Genomic DNA, 19,003 nt, shown 5'->3' on the forward strand with positions numbered 1-19,003 from the left:
GAAAAATCTGTCTTTGGTTGTAGGATTATGAGTGCTGTATGTTTGTGTGTGTGTGTGTGTGTGTGCTGTCCTTAGCGATATGACCATGCAGTACGGTCACACGGATGAGGAGGAAGCTCACAGTATTATAGAGGAGGCTTTAGAGCTGAGGAGACAAAGACAGGCGAAACTGGCACAACCTCCCGTGCAAGACCTTCAGTTAGTGGAGCCCATCAAACGCTTCACGTAAGTCCGCCGTGTCAACTGCTGAACAATACTGATAAAGGCGCACTATTGATATTGGTTTTGTTCTTCTCTTCAGCAATTGCTTTATCGTATAAACTTTACATATCCTGGTAATTAAACATATGGCCATTATACATCTTTGCAGTTGGAAGAACGTTGGTGAGAGCCTACTAACCATGTATAAACACCAGAACGAGTGCCTAGTTCCAAGACCCGACTACGGTCGTCGGATTGATCTTACCATGTACCGTGATCCCGATTGCATCCTCCAGACCCCTTCAGATGCCCCCCCGCCAGTTCAGACAGCACCAGCCACAGAGTCTCCCCAGTCCTCCACCTCTGCTTCAGCACCAGAGACTGTTCCTCCACCTCCGGCAGACTCCAGCAGCCCCAGTGCCAGCCAGTCCATGCCTCCTGAGTGCCCCCTGCAGCCACAGGCTCAAAGCAGCAGCAACACAGGACAGATACAAGTGAGCCAGAGCCCAGTGGAGGTTGGCACTGCTGCTACAACCACTACTGCTGTGACCACTACTGCTACAACCACTACTGCTGTCGCTGTTTTTTTTAATGGTACTAGTACTACTAGTACTGCTGTTGTTGCATCTTCTGGTAATACTGCTGCACCCCCTGGTGGTGAGTAACAAGTATTGAGAGTTTATTTGCAGTCATTGAAAACCTGGATTTGTGTACTATTTTCTTACAGATTTCCTACAAATATTTATATCAGGATGTCTGTTGCAGATTCTATACTGAGAGATTTCATGATGGCAGAGTTTAAGAAGTGCAGCTATATGAAAAGCTTAACTCATGATTGTAAAGCAGAATGCTAAAATACAGTGTCGGGTTTTAAATTCTTTGTTGAGATTAGGGTTGCAAAGAAGCGGCCACTTTCAATGGAAACTTTATTGGGGAAATTCAAAAAATATTTCAAGTTGAAAACTTACCGGGAATTTACAGGAATTAGAATTTTGGGGAAATGTGTATAAACTGTATCATAAACAAACATTTAACAATAAATCGAAACCTTTTATTTGGCCGTAAACTGACATACATGCAAAATAATACAGATTAAAAAAATACTTTTTTTTACATTGATTTAATTGTCAGTATAATTGTTTTGCACAATAGCTTACACAGAGCACACGGGAGTTTTAAACATAAATTAATGTAGCATTTGTGTAATTTACGTGAATATTTGGCAAGATTGGCATATTTTTGACGTGCAGGATTCAAGAAATGGTGTGTGTTATAGAGAAATTTATGTAGGGGGTACAGCCTCAGTAGCCCTGCAGCGAGTGTGCTGTGCGCATGTAAATGATAAATGTAGTTGGGGGGAAAAAAACTTGCAGGATAATTTTGGTTAAAACGACCAGATTTAATGCGATTTCAGTTACCCTGAACATTTACGTTTTCTGTTAGTTCTCGACTCTCATCTGAACGATAAAGCGAAGAAGGTCACTAAGAGGAAGAGAACGATCGAGGACTGCGGAGAGACGGCCAAGAGGAGATCCGCACGTGTTCGCAACACCAAAAGCAAAAAGGAAGAAAAGATCGACTTCCAAGAACTGCTACTTAAATTCCTACCACAACGGTACTAATATGCTTTTCACCTATTTATCTAGATCGGATCAGGACGGAGTCAAACAGCATTATCTCACTTTCATATGTCATTTTTCTGTTATTAGTATAAATCCCTGTGGTTATGATCTATATGTGTATCTATATGAAAGGCTGAGAAAGTTTGACATGGATGAGGATGAGGAAAGCCTTTGTAACATGGACCGGCAGTGTGAGGCAAAACCCAGCTCCAAGCTTAACCCTGGCACGGGGTCGAACCTCTCTGACTACATCAGTTCAGCAGAGAAAGGTAGAGTTGGATCTCTGTATTTTTTTGTTTTAATTGTTTTGAATCTCTTTAAACTTTAATACTGTGCTGTAATTTATGTACTAAAGCATAATATTACCAGCATCAAAGCTTTTGTAAAATATTTTTATTGACTGTTCATTTCATAGTAAAAACTTTACTACTACCTCTTGACTTTTTAGTATTTCGATTTTTTTTTTTTTTACTCTTTATTTCTCTTTTATTTTTTCACTTTATCTCGGCTCGTAACGACTCGTTTGGATGTTGTTTCACAGAGCATGAGGAGGTGCACTCCTTCCTGCTAGCTAACATGGAGAACGGTGGCATCCTGGAACTCCTTATGCGCTATTTGAAGGCAATAGGACAGAAGTTTCTGGAAGAGTGGCCCCCCGGACTAAGCGGAGTGGTGATGGAGATCTACAACTGCTGGAGGCGACACAGTGCAGGTCTTCCCAATCCACTGCTCCGAGACTCCAACAACCGGCATATAAAGGTGTGAGAGAGAGCAATGCTAGCAAAAGGCAAATTATCTAATGGGTTGGGGGTTTTTTTTGTGTGTGGGTTTATGCACTTTTTTTTATAAGACTGTGTTGTATGTGTGTGTGCGTTATAGGAGATGATGATCATGAGTTTGTCTTGTATGGAAATGCAGTTGGAGATTTGGGCCCTCACTAAGGGAAAGAACAGTAAGAATCATCTTCTTCTTCTTCTTTTTAAGGCTGCTCCCATTAGGGGTCTCCACAGCGACTCATACACCTCTGTCCTCTACATCTGCCTCTTTCGGGCAGCGGCTCCATCCTCAGCATTCTCCTACCGATATACCCCATGTCCCTCCATAATAACTCCAGAATCACATATGATAAATATGCGTGCCAGCCTTTCTTGAGTGGAAACGGTGTACGAAATGTGATCACAAGTGGTCACTGGAGAGGGCTTTTTACGGTCTCGGCTGTCCACTCCGAATTGGATCACTTGTTAATAGCAGATGTTATACAGGGTAGGAGTAAAGCAGCAATACCGTTAACAACCCAGGCTTAATATCCTAAAACACCACTCCAAGTGTTTTATTCCTCTTATACAGCAGCAGTTTCCCAGCAATAATTTTGTCTTCTCAGCATCTCAGAGGAAGACTGTGTCCGGGCACGGGGGTGATTACGGGATGCATGACAGCCAGGAGAGCTGCTTCCTGACTGATCTGTACATGCTGATTATGGCCTCTTCTCAGACAGACATTTTCGAGCGAGACTGGCTGTTCTTTGCTCTCAGAGTGCACTGGCTCAAGGGTCGGCACCTCGCTTTCCAGGTAACAGACTCAAATGCGCTGATGCTTGTCTTTGTTTTCCTTGGATCTTTTAATGGTTAACTTGCATTATAATGTTTGCTATTGCATTGACTGTGTGAGCTTATTTCAGTATGTAAGAATAAGTCCAATGCATTGTTCTGGATTGTAGGGTGACATGGAAGAGGCACTGGAGCGCTATGATGTGTGCATTGGACTACTAAAGAGCCAGCTTCACACCGGGGAAGGAGACAAATTCTCCATCCACATGCCTAACCTTTGTGTAGATTCAGTCATTTCTTTAGAGGAGGTACAGTATTACACATCAAATACATTTATAGGGGTTCACCCAATAAAAAAATATTTTTCCTTAAAACGTTTTGTCTTGTGTCACTGGATTTATTTAGCAGCAGGATATAAAAAAAAACCCAACCCTGCAGCTTATTTTATATTAAAATATTTTGTGTGTGTTAGATTGAGAAGAAGCTGAAGTCCTTAGAGAGGTGCCAGTCACTGGAGGAGATTCAGAGGCTGTTTGAAACCGGTGACTACCAGTCCGTGGTGCGATTACTCCAACCCACACTGAACTACGGGTCCAGTTTAGCACGGCCAAAGTCATTGGAGTATATCAGCTCTGCTCCTGAAAGACCAGCACAGCTGTTACTTCTTCAGGTGATACACATACACACACGCGCGCACACACACACAATTGTACACAACTAGCTCCCTATTCAAATATTTATTCATCTCATGTCCCAAAGAGCTCTCTGCTCCGCCTGAAGGATTATGCTCAGTGTCTGGAGAGCACTGAAGTGGCACTAAACGAGGCCATGCAGCACATAAACGCCATGTTACCCAGCAGTCCCTCTGCTAAGGAGGAGTGGGTAGCCACAGTGACGGCAATGTTGCGAGGAATCGAACAGTGCATCACGGAACAGCCACGCCTTCTCACCAGCATACCACTGACCACCCACCTGCCTCGCCTTGCCAACAACCTCATACAGGTTTGTTTGTGTGTGTGTGTGTGTTTACTCCTTGCAGATCTAATATAATTTGTTTGGTGAAGGTGTGTCTGATAAGTCTGTTTTCCCTGCAGCTAATAGCCTGCAGTATGGTGTTGCCTGATGACCCTAAGGAACCTCACTTCTCCTCCATGCTGCCGTGGATGCTGCTCTACCACCTGCTCAAGCCGGACGAGGCCGAGCTGAACTGCACACTCCGCCAGCACCAAGCTGATGATGAGGATGATGGTATAGTCTGCAAATCTTACTATTAGGGGAAATATTATTATAGTATAGTATTCAGTTCTGTCTGTCTGTCTCTCTGTCTGTCTGTCTGTCTATGCTATATGAACAAAGGTATTGGGACATCTGACCTTTTCTGCCATATGTGGTTCTTTTCCATACTGTTACCACAATGTTGGAATGATGAGGAATGAAATCCGCAGATGTTTGTTCAGCACTGTGCTTTGTATTTGTACGTTCTCTAGATGACAACAATCCACTGTTTCCTGCGTCGCTGATGTTGTTAAACACAGCACACGAGTACCTGGGCCGCCGGTCCTGGTGCTGCAACTCAGACGGCGCTCTGCTCAAGTTCTTTGTGAGTCTGAAAACAGTAATCACTTTCTGGAATTTAACCACATACCCTCTTCTCCCAGTTTAATAAACAATTTAACCATATACCGTTTGCGTGTGTCCGCCGCAGGTGCGTGTACTGCAGGAGAAGCTAGCCGAACCCAGTGTTCTGCCTTATAAGGAGGACCTGGAGACGGCACTGGAACAGTGCTTCTACTGCCTGTACTCGTACCCAAGCAAGAAGAGCAAAGCGCGTTACCTGGAGGAGCACGCTGCACCACAGGTAGTCTCACAGTTTCATTACACTGCTTTGTTTCGTTCTGGGAAAAATTCAGCTGGAAACCTTTTTTTTTTTCCCCTGCCTATAACACTGAAAAGATTTTGATCAAAGGAGCCAGTAAAAGATGAATAGATTCTTGCGCGCAATGTGTGATTTTCTCACACAATGAATGTCCTTCTTTAGACAAGCTGATTAATACAGTTTCACGCTGTAGTGAACTTGATCTAAATCTAAGTGATTCAGGTTATATCAGATACCGGTGGTTGAAAATTCCCATAATGCTCGTGTTTAACGTATCATTTCCACATCTGAAAAAAAACCCATCTCTACTCCAGGAAATATAACAGCTTTCAGAAATATAACAATTTTCATTATATCGCTGTCGAAGATTCACATTCTTATATATTAATAAGGGGAACTTGTTTGTAATGCAGTCCTTTTTATAAATTGCTGTGTGGAAGCCCACAACAGTATGCAGTCTCCATTCACCACATCTATTGACAGGATTGTGCTTGTGCATCGCATCTCATTTATTAAAGCGCACACCTCAGCGAATACATTCAATTTAGATCAGTTCATTTAATACGCTGTTGCAAATTCTACATATGTTCAGACAGGCATAGGACGATATGCAGGATATGGGACATTAATTTGTTTGATATCTCACAGTTCTTGACTATCAGACAAACTATTTTGTAGCGGGACTATAAAACTTTTTAGTAAGATTAGAGGTTTTCAGGTATTTTTCCTTAGGTCAAGAGTAGAGTAGAGCGAGCCTTTAACCAGCTGTAGTTTAGGCTACAGGTAGACTCTGGTACCAGTGCACTGATTGGAGAGGCTTATGTTGTTTAATACGTTTTCTATATAACGTTTAATTATTAAACCGTGAGATGAAGGGTGGAAAAAAGAAAATCGGGCAAAGAAAACGGCATCATATGTCGGCCATTGGCTTGCCCGATTTCTAAATATCGGCATTGGCGTAGGCCAGAGAAAAACCCATATCGGTCGACCTCTGGTCAAGAGCTCCTGCGACAATACAAACAATCAGAGTACAATAGCCTTAGGAGCACAATGTGTCATAGGCATACACTGTACAGACAAGAAGAGTAGCTAAAAGACTTATAAATACGTCTCAAAGGTACACCGCCTCATTACCCCTACAGTCGACGATAGCTCTTTGCTCTACAGTGGCTTTGATTGCTCAGGGTTTGATTCAGCATCTCCTGCTTCGAGTCCCAGCTCCCCTCTCTCTGCTTGATTACCTTCTCCCCGAGGCTCCTTTGTGAGCTTTGTTACTTAATGAGTTTACAAATGTGTTTTCCCAGAGCTAATTAGGCAGCCGGGTGGCATGAGGTCTGCAGCAGGCCGATTCTGCACTAATCAAGCGATTGATTCTCCTGTGGCCACATATACACACACACACATCCTCGTTATTCAGTGCTCTTCTTTGAGGGGGAAAGCCCTGCATGCATTCGATAACTGGGGAAAGAGAGGACAGATCTGCTGGGTTTTTTTGGGTTTTTTTTTTTTACTTGTGCTGTAATTGCTTTGCAATTACCTCAAGTTTTCTCATTTCCTTTAACTTCCAGTTCTTTTTCTGTCCCCCTTCTGCCACAGTTAAGTGATGAAAACGATAATTGTCAGCAGGTTGTTGTAAGGGCAGTAAAACACAGGGTTGCTTTGCAGTTTTGAAAAGAGAGCGTTTTAAAAAAAGCTACGTTTTTGTTGACTGAAATCGCCGTCTCAGCATGGGCAGAGAGCCAAAACGGAGTTTGAAAACGAAAAAAAATAATAATAGTGTGGACAATCCTTCTGTTGCTGTGGGATTGAAGTTTTATAGTTTAAAATGAAAATATTAAATAGTGAAAATTTTACTGTTTTAGAATTGGATTTTAAATTTTAAAAAAATGCCCTGCAATGAACATGATACAACCTTTTATTAACCTTTATTTATTTTTTTTTTTTTAAACTAATTATTTGGTAATATAATAGCATACATCAGAGACTCTGGCATACATCAGAGAATGTAACATTTAGCATGTTATAGATGGAATTTACATTCTTCAAATAATTCAGATGTTAAATAAGGTCTTAAAGATCATTAGGGAAGTCTGTGTAGGAACCCTGAAAACAATCTGCTCAGGCTTTGAACAAAAACTAAATGTACTTAATTAGAGGCCAATTTAAAAAAAAATTTCAACCACAATGAAAAGTTCAAAATCCATGCCCGCAAAAGGACTCTATAAACTCAAACGTTGACCGCTCACGTTTCCTTCAACTGTCCTAGTAAAACATTTGCTTAATGCAGCTTCTCTTCCTGTCTCTCTCAGGTGGAGCTGCAGTGGAGCGACGCTTTCTTCATGTTCGAGTACTTCAAGCCCAAGACCCTGCCAGAGTTTGACAGTTATAAGACAAGCACAGTGTCCGCGGATCTGGCCAACCTGCTGAGGAGGCTTTCCGGAATCATCCCTTGCGCCGATGCGCCAACGCTCTCTATCGACGATGTGTCGGCCTACATAGAAGGAGGCACACTCAAGGTCTGAATGCATAACCACCCTTTAAGTCCTGCTCGGACACCCCCCATACCCTCCACTAATGTTACGCATCACACCCGGCTTAAAGAATCACGAATGTAACATCATAGTGCAGTGACTTGATGGAAACGCACAAGCTGTTAGAACGTATTAAAGCGAAACGGTTTCAAAACGACCGTATTCGCCGCACTTTTCGCCTCCGAATCAAAAACGTAATTTCATACATTGTGTGTAATACATAACAAATGTATTTTCTTTTACATTGTTTATGTAATTGCGTATTTAATCATTTATACAGCGCCTGGCAACATAATGAAATCTTTATCAGATAAGTCAATTCGTAGCTGGTAATAACGTGTGCTTTTTTTCTTAGACATTGATGGTTCAAGTAACTACATTTTTAAAAGTGTCTTGCTTTCCAGCACTGAGAATAATATTACCTCTCCTCCATACACTGACAAAAGGCTAAACCTTGAATTCTCCTTTCGTTTAGATTGCTATTTGATATTTGTCACAACTGAGTTAAAAGATGATGCTATCTGTTTTAAGTAATCTAATAAATGTGCACTGCGTGTGTTTATCCAGGCACCATCACTCCCAGAAGGGACCCCCTCAGCACCCCCTCTGGTCAACGAGTTGTACTACCTTTTGGCAGACTACCACTTTAAAAACAAAGAGCAGGCCAAAGCCATTAAATTTTACATGCATGACATTTGTGTGTGCCCCAACAGGTTAGTCCTGGCTTTTAAAAAAAATTTTTTAAATGATTAACTAATGTAAAGAATGGCCCTATTATTTTTATTATTATTATTCTTGTCCCTGTCTTGTGATTCTCATCTTGTTCTACACATTGGTGAAATTATATCCCAGAGTAAAGCGTGACTATATTATACCAGGTTTGACTCCTGGGCTGGGATGGCTTTGGCCCGGGCCACTCGCATCCAGGACAAGCTGAATTCAAACGAGCTAAAGAGCGACGGGCCTGTGTGGAAGCACTCGCTCGCTGTGCTGACGTGTTTCAAGCGGGCGCTGGAGATCGACAGCTCCAATCTGAGCCTGTGGATCGAGTACGGCGCCATGTCCTACGCCCTGCACTCCTTTGCCTCCAGGCAGCTAAAGCAGTGGAGGAACGAGATGCCGCCAGATCTCACCAAATCGGTGAGTAAAGGAATTGATGCATTCCCTCCGTTGTAAACAGTGTATACAAGCTGTGGGATAATTACCGTGTGTGCGCGCAGATGGAGGAGCGTAAGGATTCGATGCTGGAGACGGCATATAAGTGCTTCCAGAGTGCGTCTAAATGTGGAGGAGACTGTAATGAGGAAGAGTGGCTGATACACTACATGCTGGGCAAGATTTCAGAGAAACGCAAGTTACCACAGAAAGACTATTTAAAGCTGTACAAACAGGTGAACTAACTGATCTATCAAACTTTAATACTCAAAAATAGATATAATGTACAATACAATTATAACGAGTTTTTTTATAGTAAGTTTTTTTTCTGTGTGACTTTATATATATTTTTTTACATTTCTTCCCACGCAGTCTGCTCATTTTCTCCATGAGGAAGCTGCCCGGTATCCCCGAAAAATCCACTACCACAACCCACCTGATCTGGCAATGGAGGCGCTAGAAGTGAGTAATGAAAGTCATGAAATAAAGCTTTTCTTTATTTGTATTTTTTATTTTTTTATTTATTTTATAAGTGTAAATTTTTTGGAAAGCACTTTATTTCGTATATCTGTTCTCTCCATCACAGCTGTTCTTCCGTACGGCTGCCACCATTCTGAAGCTGTTAGAGAATGAGGATGGCAACGAAGAATCGGAGCAGAAGGACCATCTGGACTACGAGCTTTTCTTTAACATGCTCACTGAAGCAGCGGTTGGCCCTTTTGCACGCGGAGAGGAGAAGAGCATGCCAAAAGCAAGCGACAAGTACGTCTGGATTCATTCCGGCCATTTTTTTGGTGGTCAATGGCTATATTTTTATAGTGATGCTATCACTACAAATGGTCAAAAATGGTCAGTAATCCGTCATGACACATTTAAAAATCAAAATTTCAGGCCTTAATAAGAAAAACATTTTATTTAAGACTTGATTAAGGCCAGTTGTTCACAACGTATTTGTGTGTTTTTTGTTGTTGTGATGTACCGTAATTTCCGGACTATTAAGCGCACTTTTTTTTTTTTTACCCTTTCCTCAGGGGAAAACCCCCTTCTCTGAACGAGGAAGACTCGCACTCATCCCCAGCGGCGACGCAGTCGACAGCGGCTAACTCGACAGCGGCAGCCGTAACCATGGCGACAGCATTGCCCAGCGACGGTGCGGCAGGTGTGACTTCCCCCCCATGCGTGGTCACTCCACTCGACCACGATTACGCCAAACGTAAAAAGCTGCAGCAGAGGCAGGGGCAGCCGCAGGACGGTACTGTACCACGTGGCCTGGAGTTTCTACTCACTTACACACTCACTTACCTGGGGGTGACTATGATCATAAGAATGATGGCTAAGCCCCACTCAAGGGTTTGGCCAACGGGCTTGGGTTTATAACAACTCCTCCCACCCCTGCTCTTACCATCCGCACGCTGAGGATTATGGCAACATGAGCGGCAAAGCTGGCAGGGTCCACCATGTTTACGGGGGGGGGGGGGGGGGGGTTGTTTTTGTCGCTAGTAGTCAGAAAAGGACAGGATGATGAGTGAGGCTCAGTAGAACGATGCAGTTTGGAGAAAATGTGCCACGTTTATCCTGATTTATTAAAAAATTATTCATAGCATTTTAAAAAAAGATGTGTTGAGAATAGAGTTCCTTCAGGCAGACTGAGCTGTTTGTAAGCTGTCTATCGAACACGGTCTGGAAAGCAGCCTAAACTATACTCTTTTCTCTTTTGGTGTATTATGATGTTACATAAACGGAGCGCAACTTGTTTTCAGGAATCATACACGAATGCCATTCTCTAAATAAGAGACTCTGCCCGCACCATGTACAACGTACACCGTTTACGTTAGCATTTTAACTTGGGTATTTATTTACCCTTTTTCCTTGTGCTGAGAATTTATAGAATAGAAATTACTGGAAAAATGCAGTTTTTTTTTTTTTTTATTTGTTTTTTATTATTATTAATTAGTTAGTTAGTTAAACAGGCCGTACTCTTGAATGTATGTCAGATGGCCGGCCTGCCCTGCTTACTGGACTGATTTAGTGAACTCGCTTAGCATGTCTCTTTGGATTGCTTAATTCATATACGAGGCTGAAAAACAGATCTGGAAGCCTGTTGGTAGCCCTTCTGATTTAATGTGTAGACGATAGCTTTACCATAATCACAAATTGAACCAGCAGCCCAAGGGCATCAGAACAAGGTGTGCGTCCAAACAAATTTGCAGTTTGATTCCTGAAACAATTTGACTCCGAATTCCAACTATGGAAAGTGATTCAGGCTGTGTGTGTTTTGTTTTATATTTTTATGCTAAACAAGGTGAAAGGGCAACGCTGTAGTGGAAAAGTCCTCATCATGAATAAAATGCTAAGCACAACTTTGCTTTACCAATTAACATAAATTATTAGAGTCAAGGGAAATCACCACAATTTGATACCATCATCCAGAGTCAAGTGTTTTGTGAAATATTGTATATTAGGGAGGGACAAAACGTGGACGCCAGTCAAGTAAGTTTATGAATTTGCGCTCTTGAAGTGTGGCCCCTGCAGCTGTGTTGCCATGTTCCCATTTTTTCCTGCAGCCTACTCAGGCTCCCTTTCTCCCTGCTGCCTACCTGCCTGCTCCCTCTTTGCCTGCCTCTGGTCTGCTTTGCACTTGCTGCTTCTTAATCAATGCATGGTGGGATGATGAATTTGCACTCTGGACTTATGAAAACAAATTTCCTTAACATCCCACAATGCACTTTGTTCGGCTGTGTTTGCTAAATGACAACCGCTCAACTGTGTTTCTTTGTCTTTCTGTGGCTCACTTGCACTGGGAAGGAGGTTGAAAAAAAATTGATATGCATATGTTTGGGTATAGAAATGGTTGCCAATTTCTGGTGTGTGGGTTTGATCTGTACTGGGCTCACCTGGGTATACATACATACATATATATATATTTTACAAGTAAATTGGCTTGAGTACTTCTGGTGTTTTAGATGTAAATCTAAAAAAAAAACTTTTTCTTCAGCCTTGTACAGGAATAAAACACGTCAGATCTCACACCTCCCCTCAGGTAAAACCAAAACTCTGAATGCTCCGAGATTTTTTTTTTTTCCTTTTTGCTGTTATCTAAAGCCATGGTCTCCTCCGCAGCAAACTTCCCTCACGACCACGATTACTGCAGGTCTGGGTGTGCACCTTCTTTGCGAGCGGGACCTGCGTATGGTATAAACTACAGACACCTCCCTCCAGTCCAAAAGCCCTAACTTAACTTGCCTCTTTTTTTAGGGCTGTGGCAGAGAACCAGAGACCAAATTTTCTTCGCAGACCCCCGCCTGATATAAAAAGCTAACAAACAGTGCACGTAATAGATCTTGTATCTCAGCCTAATGGAAATCACCTTATATGTGAACATTATGAACATTTGAGCAGTGAAGTGAATAAAAAAAAAAATGTCTTCTTCATGGCACCTGTTAGTGGGTGGGATTTATTAGGCAACAAGTGAAAATTTTGTCCTCAAAGGTGACGTGTTAGAAGCAGGAAAAAAAATGGGACAGGATTTGAGCGAGTTTACTAAAGGAACAAATTGTGATCGCCAAAACTTGCAGCTCTTGTGGACTGTTCCAGGCTGCAGTGATCAGTTTCTAGCAAAAGTGCTCTAAGGAAGGAACGGTGGGGAACCAGCGACAGGGTCACGCTGGGAGTGAAGTCTGGCCCTGAGGTCCGATCCGACAGACTAGCTCCTTTAGGTCAAACTGCTGAAGTTGTTCATGCTGTTAATGATCGACGGGTCACGATTATTGTTTGGCAGCAAAAGGGGGAACAACACAATATGAAGCAGGTGGTCAAAATGTTATGTCTGATTGGTGTAAATGAGAAATTCAGCATCGAAAGTGTTTGTGCAATCTTTAAATGCACTGATCTGAAGGTCGATGTAACTCTGTGACACAATTGCACGGGTTACTGGAAATGACTGGACATGATCTGTTTGAGCAGATTGTACAAATTAATAGGTGAGAAAGCAGGTAGGACTAAAGTACCAAAGTGTCCAGTCGAAAATCCCCACAACAGCGAAGTCTAAAAAGTAAAAAAAAGTTATTTATTCAATAAGTTTCCGACTCTGTTAAATATCGTGAATATTAAAGATCCAAACCCTACAATGCTCTTTTGGTGCACTACTTGTTGGTTTTGGATTCAGTAGAAATCATATCATCACATATTTAATGTTGGGATGAAATGTGAAGTGGGTTCTCTGCCACTGCTCTACTGTCTGTCCTGATACACTACTAAACAACATAGCATTCAGCAGCTGTATTTTGCTTCACTGTATGACTGCAGCTGGTCTGTGTGTGCGTGCGTGCGTGCGTGTGCGCATGCGCGTGTGTGTGTGCGTGCGCGCGCGCGCGTGTCTTCACACATTGTAGGCAGACTGGATTATAGACTATACTGTCATTTAAAAAAAGATTTAAAAATGGTAATAATTGGTCACTACCTAATTGCTTAACTGCTTCTACCAAACCTTCCTTATGTGCTTCAGCTCCATATTTTGCTAACAGTTTGTTGTTTTTGTGTTGTTTTTTTTCTCCTCCTACCCCATGCTGAGTTAGCCAGTACATTGGCAATTTCAATTAAACTGTTTATTGACAATTTGGCACCATTGCTGCCAGATCCAGTTGCTGAATTTCTCTCGGTTTCTCAGCAGGAGAAAGAAACTTTCCTGAACATTTTCTTTTGAGAACAAAAAATCGAATGTTTTTAGAGGAAGTACAATAGAACACTTCATGTGAGAGACCAGCCATTCTCTCATGCTTTGTGAATACACTGTGCACTTGTTTCTGTCTTACAGAAAAATCCATCTTAACACCGATCCTGGCATTAAAAAAAATAAAAATAAAAATCTGCAAACTTTTAAGGAATTTTCTCATCTTGAATCTACAATTTAAACGATTGCAGCTTATCAGCATGGCAGGGTTCTTTCTTGCTTTAAACAATGCCCTGGCACTAGCTTTGATTTCTTGTCGATCAAACTTTAAAGTCGTGCACTTGTTTTCCATCTCCAGAGCAGAGTCAGGACAGCGTGGCGGTGTTATCAGACTCCAGCTCCCTGCTGGACGTGTTCCTGGACCCCACCAGCTCACAGGACAGCACCCATAAGATGGATTCTGAGAAATCTGAAGATACAACCACTCAAATGAAAGACAAAGCAGCTGAAGTGGAAGAACCAGGTAGACCTTTTTTAAATATTGAGTCCGAGCAAACATGATGTGTCTCATAAAATGTTTGTGGACCCCCGATAGGATTTCAATGTGCTTTTTGAACATCCCATTTCGCAATTATTCCCCATTTGCTGTTATAATAACCTGCACTTTTTTTAAAAATAAAAAGTGTAAAATCAGGTACTGATGTAGTTGAGGTGAGGAGGCCTGGAGTGCAGTCAGCGTTACAATTCATCAAGGTCAGAGCTCTACAGCAGGTCACTCAAGATCTTCCAATCCAACACATGTAAAGCATAGAGAGTAAATAACACTGGTTATCTCTTACTCATGGCACCGGTTAGTGGGTGGGATTTGTTAGGCATCAAGTGAACACTTTGGTTACAAAGTTGACGTGTTACAAGCAGGAAAAAGGCTAAGCGTTAGGAATTGATCACCAAATTGTGACGTCTAGACGACTGGGTCTGAGAATCTCCAAAACTGCAGCTCTAGTGGGATGTCTGCAGTGGTCAGTATCTATCAAAAGTGCTCCAAGGAAGGAACAGTGGGCAACCAGCATCAGGGACTCATTAATGCACGTGGGGAGCGAAGGCTGGGGCGTGTGGTCCGATCCAACAGACGAGTTTCTGTAGTTTAAACTGCTGAAGAAGTTAATGATGTTAATGCTCGATGAGTCAGAGCAGTTTTTGGCAGCAAAAGGGGGCACAATATTAGGCAGGTGGTCATAATGTTATGCCTCATCGGTGTATATATTTTACAAGTAAATTGGCTTGAGTACTTCTGATGTTTCAGATGTAAATCTAAAAAAAAAAAACTTTTTCTTCAGCCTTGTACAGGAATAAAACACGTCAGATCTCACACCTCCCCTCAGGTAAAACCAAAACTCTGAATGCTCCGAGATTTCTATTTTCCTTTTTGCTGTTATCTAAAGCCATGGTCTTCTCTGCAGCAAACTTCCCTCACGACCACGATTACTGCAGGTCTGGGTGTGCACCTTCTTTGCGAGCGGGACCTGCGTATGGTATAAACTACAGACACCTCCCTCCAGTCCAAAAGCCCTAACTTAACTTGCCTCTTTTTTTAGGGCTGTGGCAGAGAACCAGAGTCTAAAATTTTCCATCCAAAAAGTACATGCAATAGATAGACATTATATCAATTTGGGGGGGGGATTCTATTTTGGTTCAACTGAATGGAAATCAGATTAGAAATTGTGACTCTTGTGCTAAATTGTTGGTTGCTGCCTTATTTTCAGTATTACACCAAGACTTTTGTGGTCATTGTCTCTTAGCAAACAAAAGCCAAAAGATTTATTTCTATTCAACTGTGTGCTTCAACTTCTAATAGTTCTAACAATTTGGGGAAGAATCGCATGTGAGTAGAAAGGTCTGGTTCCCCCCCGCCCCCCCCCCCCCAATATTTTTGTTTATATACTGGGGTGTAACTGCAGTTTTCGTACCATAGTTTTTTCGGTAAAAGGCTTTCGGTTTGGAGCACATGTGTCAGGGGTAGAAACTTAGCGCAGTGTCACTGTGGCTGATCACTACATACAGGAAATACGATTTGTTTTACGCATACATGAAAACGCTAAACAATCCATAGCATTAGCCGCTGGCCATTTTTTGGATTTTTTTTTAGCATTCTATATCCAGCTTCAAGAATTTCTCTTAAAAGGAGAAAATCCTGACAATTCCACATATCGAGGGAGTGAATAACAAATGTCTTAATTTCTTTTATCCTTCATTCAAAGAAAATGAAAAAAGCTGAAATAAGTAGAAAAGTATATCAGGAAAAATAAGAGAATTTCTAAACGTAAATATTAATTGTATAACACACATCTGTACAACCCTAACAAATAAATTTATTTTATTTAATCAATTTAGTTTATGCCGATTTCATTGATTGCTGAATTTTATCAATATAATAAAGTTTTTCATTCATTTGATTTATTCTATTAATTAATTTAAAAAAAAATGTTTTATAACATTTTCTGAAATATTCTTTTATATATATCATTTAACCAATCAGGGATTTTTTCTAAAAAATAAAAAAAAAATTAAAAATCACAAATTTGATCACAAATCTACTAAAAAAAACAATAAACTGCATAAAAAAAATGAAAAAAGCAGTTTTGTTTTGTGTTTCTTCCCTGCTACCGAAATTGAACCAAACCGAGGTACCGTGAATTTTGTGTACTGTTACACCCCTAATGTATAGTGCATGTTTAATGCCTTTTCAGCATTTAACCCCATACCCCCGACCGCCCCCCCACCACCCCCACCAGAATGCACTTTTTAATTAGGTTTTCATAGTGAAATTGTGTCCAGTTTGTTACAGACATGAATGATTGTCAGTGGCATGTTAAAAATGAAAAAGAATATCAATATCTCCTAATCAATCAGCAAAAAACATTTAACTTTTGTATGAATAATAAAAATTATTATTATTTTTTTTTATCTTAACTTTTTACTTTTTTTTTTTTTCTTTTCTACTTGTGTTTAATAGATTGGGGGGAAAATACTCTGAGTCACTATTCCAGCAGGCAGTCATGAATAAAATGCTGAAGGCTTTTTCTTGGCCTGGATGTTGAAGCTGCTGACTGACTTGGACTCATTGTTGTTACTAAGCACCTAATGGGCTTTAATTGAGTAAATGCGTCAATGTCGAATGTTCAGAAATGGTAATAATTAGAACTGTTAGAACACGTCTGAATGGGATACACTATTAGGACAAAAGTATTGGGACACCTTAACTTTCCAGTCATATGTGGTTCAAACCCCCCAAACCGTTTCCACACAGATGGAAGCACTCAATTGTTTAGGATGTCTTTGGATGTCTTTCGGACTTTATTAACACCCTTTGTGTATGAATAAACATGCCACAACCACGCTCCAAAATCTGGAACATCAGAAGACTGAAGGTTATTCTGACAGAAAACGGGATTCAATGGGATGTTTAACAAGCAAATCTTATGGTCAGGTGTCTATAAACCTTTGTCCAAATAATGTTTGCAGGTAAAACTATTTAAATAAATGATGTGCAGACAGTATTACAAAACTGATGAGCGAGTTTAATTTAGTATTCAGTACTTTAATTATATTCACATTTTTTTTGCTGACGTTTCTCAGAGGAGAAGAACATGGACGTCACTTCCACCACCCTCTCCCAAGAGTCCTCGGACACCACTCTGTCCATCATGTCTCCCGAGATGTCCGGCCCTAAACTCCCGGCCCCAGATACGCCCACTCAGGCATCGATCGCCCTGCTGCGCTCTGCCCCTCGCCGGCCCGAGCCACCCGTACCACCCGAGCTGCTGGAGGTGCCCCGGTGTCTACCGACAGGCCGGGTGGAGCAGAGGAAAATGCTGGTGGAGATGTGTGTCAGAGCTCTGTTTCTCTGCCTCAATCGCTTCCCTCAGCATTATAAGAGTCTGTATAGGCTCGCACACCTGTATACTTACAGCAAGACGCACAAGGTGAGACTCGGAGATTATTATGTTATTACTGCTATATGAATTTTTTACTATACAAGGCACTTAAAAGCTAAAAGTTTCTGGGAAACAATACAAGAAAAATGACTATTGCAAACATGTGTAGTTTCTTTTTAACCTGAAATTAGTCATCGCTTTGACAGTGCAGAATTTTGCTTCAACTAGCGCTGTTAGATTCTTGAATCTGATTCGCTCAATGTTCCGGATAATCTTTTTTGCTAAAAACAGTTCTGCAATTCCAGCAGTAGTTTGCACAGGTTATTATTAATGCATACTTTCAAATACTTTCTCTCTCTGTAACGCTACACAAAATTTACATTTCAGTATGTGTCTCTTAAGTCAAGTTTTTAAGTCAATTTCGTCACAGTTAGCCGAAAGAAATACAAAACATAAAATTGCTTGTTTTTTTTTTTGTTTTTTTTTTATTTAAAAAACTATATTATTAAAATGTGACATCACCAGTTTACATTTTGAAAACAATTTTAAATAAAATGCCTGGTTGGTTCAATAATATATAAAATAATATTTTATAAAAAATAAAATTTATAAAAAAAAACGATTAAATTTGCACAAATTAAATTTATTAAATAAAATTAAATAAACTGGAAAACATTTTACTTTTTTACAACATACTTTTTTACTGTGTGATTTAATGAATAAATACGAGTGAGAATAATTGAGTATTTGTATTCTAATGTTGTATAATCGCAATTAAATGCACTAAATGGCTTTTATTTTTAGCGATATTTATGTATTCAACTTTTCTAAAAAGGAAACAAATTACTTGTTCATTTTGAAGAGGCCCGTCTTATTTTCTCTTTCTTATTTAGCATTGCTCTTGAATAAAGAAAAAGTACTTCTTATTCGATTAATCGATGGAATAATCGTTAGAACACTCAATCGCTAAAATAATCAATAGCAGCAGCCCTACTTCATTCTTTCAGTCCTTCATTCATTCACTCCATTGATATCAAATCGTATTTCCGGTATGGAGTGAGTAGCCACGGAGACACGCCGCTACCTCTCGGTGGGATTGTTGTGCATGTTTTTACATTGAATAATTATTATAATAACAAACAGTGACACTACACAACCGTCACGTTCCAGAATTCACTATGATAAGGATTGCATTCGGTAAGCGTGCGCCGAACCTGAAAGCCGTGTACCGGAAAAGTTCAATACGAATACGTGCACCGTTACGTCCATAATTTTAAATTTTTGTAGTAAGAACTCAAGTCAGAGGTTTGTAGGCATTAAGACACAATCTGAGAGGCACTAGAATATGTGCCGTTTGGTCCACCTGGCTCTCTTCTGTAAAAGAATCGATGTGCGTTATGATATGGATGAATGTCACAGTGCATGTAGGGGGCGTGTTCAGGGTAAAAATTTAACTGAAATTACATA

At 40.8% G+C, this 19,003-nt stretch overlaps 1 protein-coding gene across 10 annotated transcripts in view; it reads left to right on the plus strand.

The window, feature by feature from the left end:
• cabin1 (calcineurin binding protein 1) overlaps positions 1–19,003 on the plus strand; it is a 58,147-nt gene that overhangs the window by 4,087 nt on the left and 35,057 nt on the right. For 3 of the 10 annotated variants that reach the window (XM_083553996.1, XM_083553999.1, XM_083553998.1), the window contains exons 8-33: positions 76–225; positions 371–858; positions 1,645–1,816; positions 1,956–2,092; positions 2,365–2,582; positions 2,703–2,775; positions 3,205–3,392; positions 3,541–3,678; positions 3,843–4,040; positions 4,130–4,372; positions 4,465–4,618; positions 4,858–4,970; positions 5,076–5,228; positions 7,556–7,762; positions 8,345–8,490; positions 8,656–8,917; positions 8,998–9,168; positions 9,305–9,394; positions 9,519–9,694; positions 9,964–10,184; positions 11,928–11,972; positions 12,053–12,124; positions 13,960–14,124; positions 14,939–14,983; positions 15,062–15,133; positions 17,238–17,584. In XM_083553996.1, coding sequence (XP_083410122.1) covers positions 76–225; positions 371–858; positions 1,645–1,816; positions 1,956–2,092; positions 2,365–2,582; positions 2,703–2,775; positions 3,205–3,392; positions 3,541–3,678; positions 3,843–4,040; positions 4,130–4,372; positions 4,465–4,618; positions 4,858–4,970; positions 5,076–5,228; positions 7,556–7,762; positions 8,345–8,490; positions 8,656–8,917; positions 8,998–9,168; positions 9,305–9,394; positions 9,519–9,694; positions 9,964–10,184; positions 11,928–11,972; positions 12,053–12,124; positions 13,960–14,124; positions 14,939–14,983; positions 15,062–15,133; positions 17,238–17,584 — 4,444 coding nt within the window. The remainder of the gene's footprint in view (positions 1–75; positions 226–370; positions 859–1,644; positions 1,817–1,955; positions 2,093–2,364; positions 2,583–2,702; positions 2,776–3,204; positions 3,393–3,540; positions 3,679–3,842; positions 4,041–4,129; positions 4,373–4,464; positions 4,619–4,857; positions 4,971–5,075; positions 5,229–7,555; positions 7,763–8,344; positions 8,491–8,655; positions 8,918–8,997; positions 9,169–9,304; positions 9,395–9,518; positions 9,695–9,963; positions 10,185–11,927; positions 11,973–12,052; positions 12,125–13,959; positions 14,125–14,938; positions 14,984–15,061; positions 15,134–17,237; positions 17,585–19,003) is intronic. The other 7 variants (XM_083554004.1, XM_083554005.1, XM_083553997.1 and 4 more) reach the window with 3 other exon arrangements.

This window comes from Silurus aristotelis (assembly GCF_946808225.1).
Source record: "Silurus aristotelis genome assembly, chromosome: 11".
NCBI classification, from domain to species: domain Eukaryota; kingdom Metazoa; phylum Chordata; class Actinopteri; order Siluriformes; family Siluridae; genus Silurus; species Silurus aristotelis.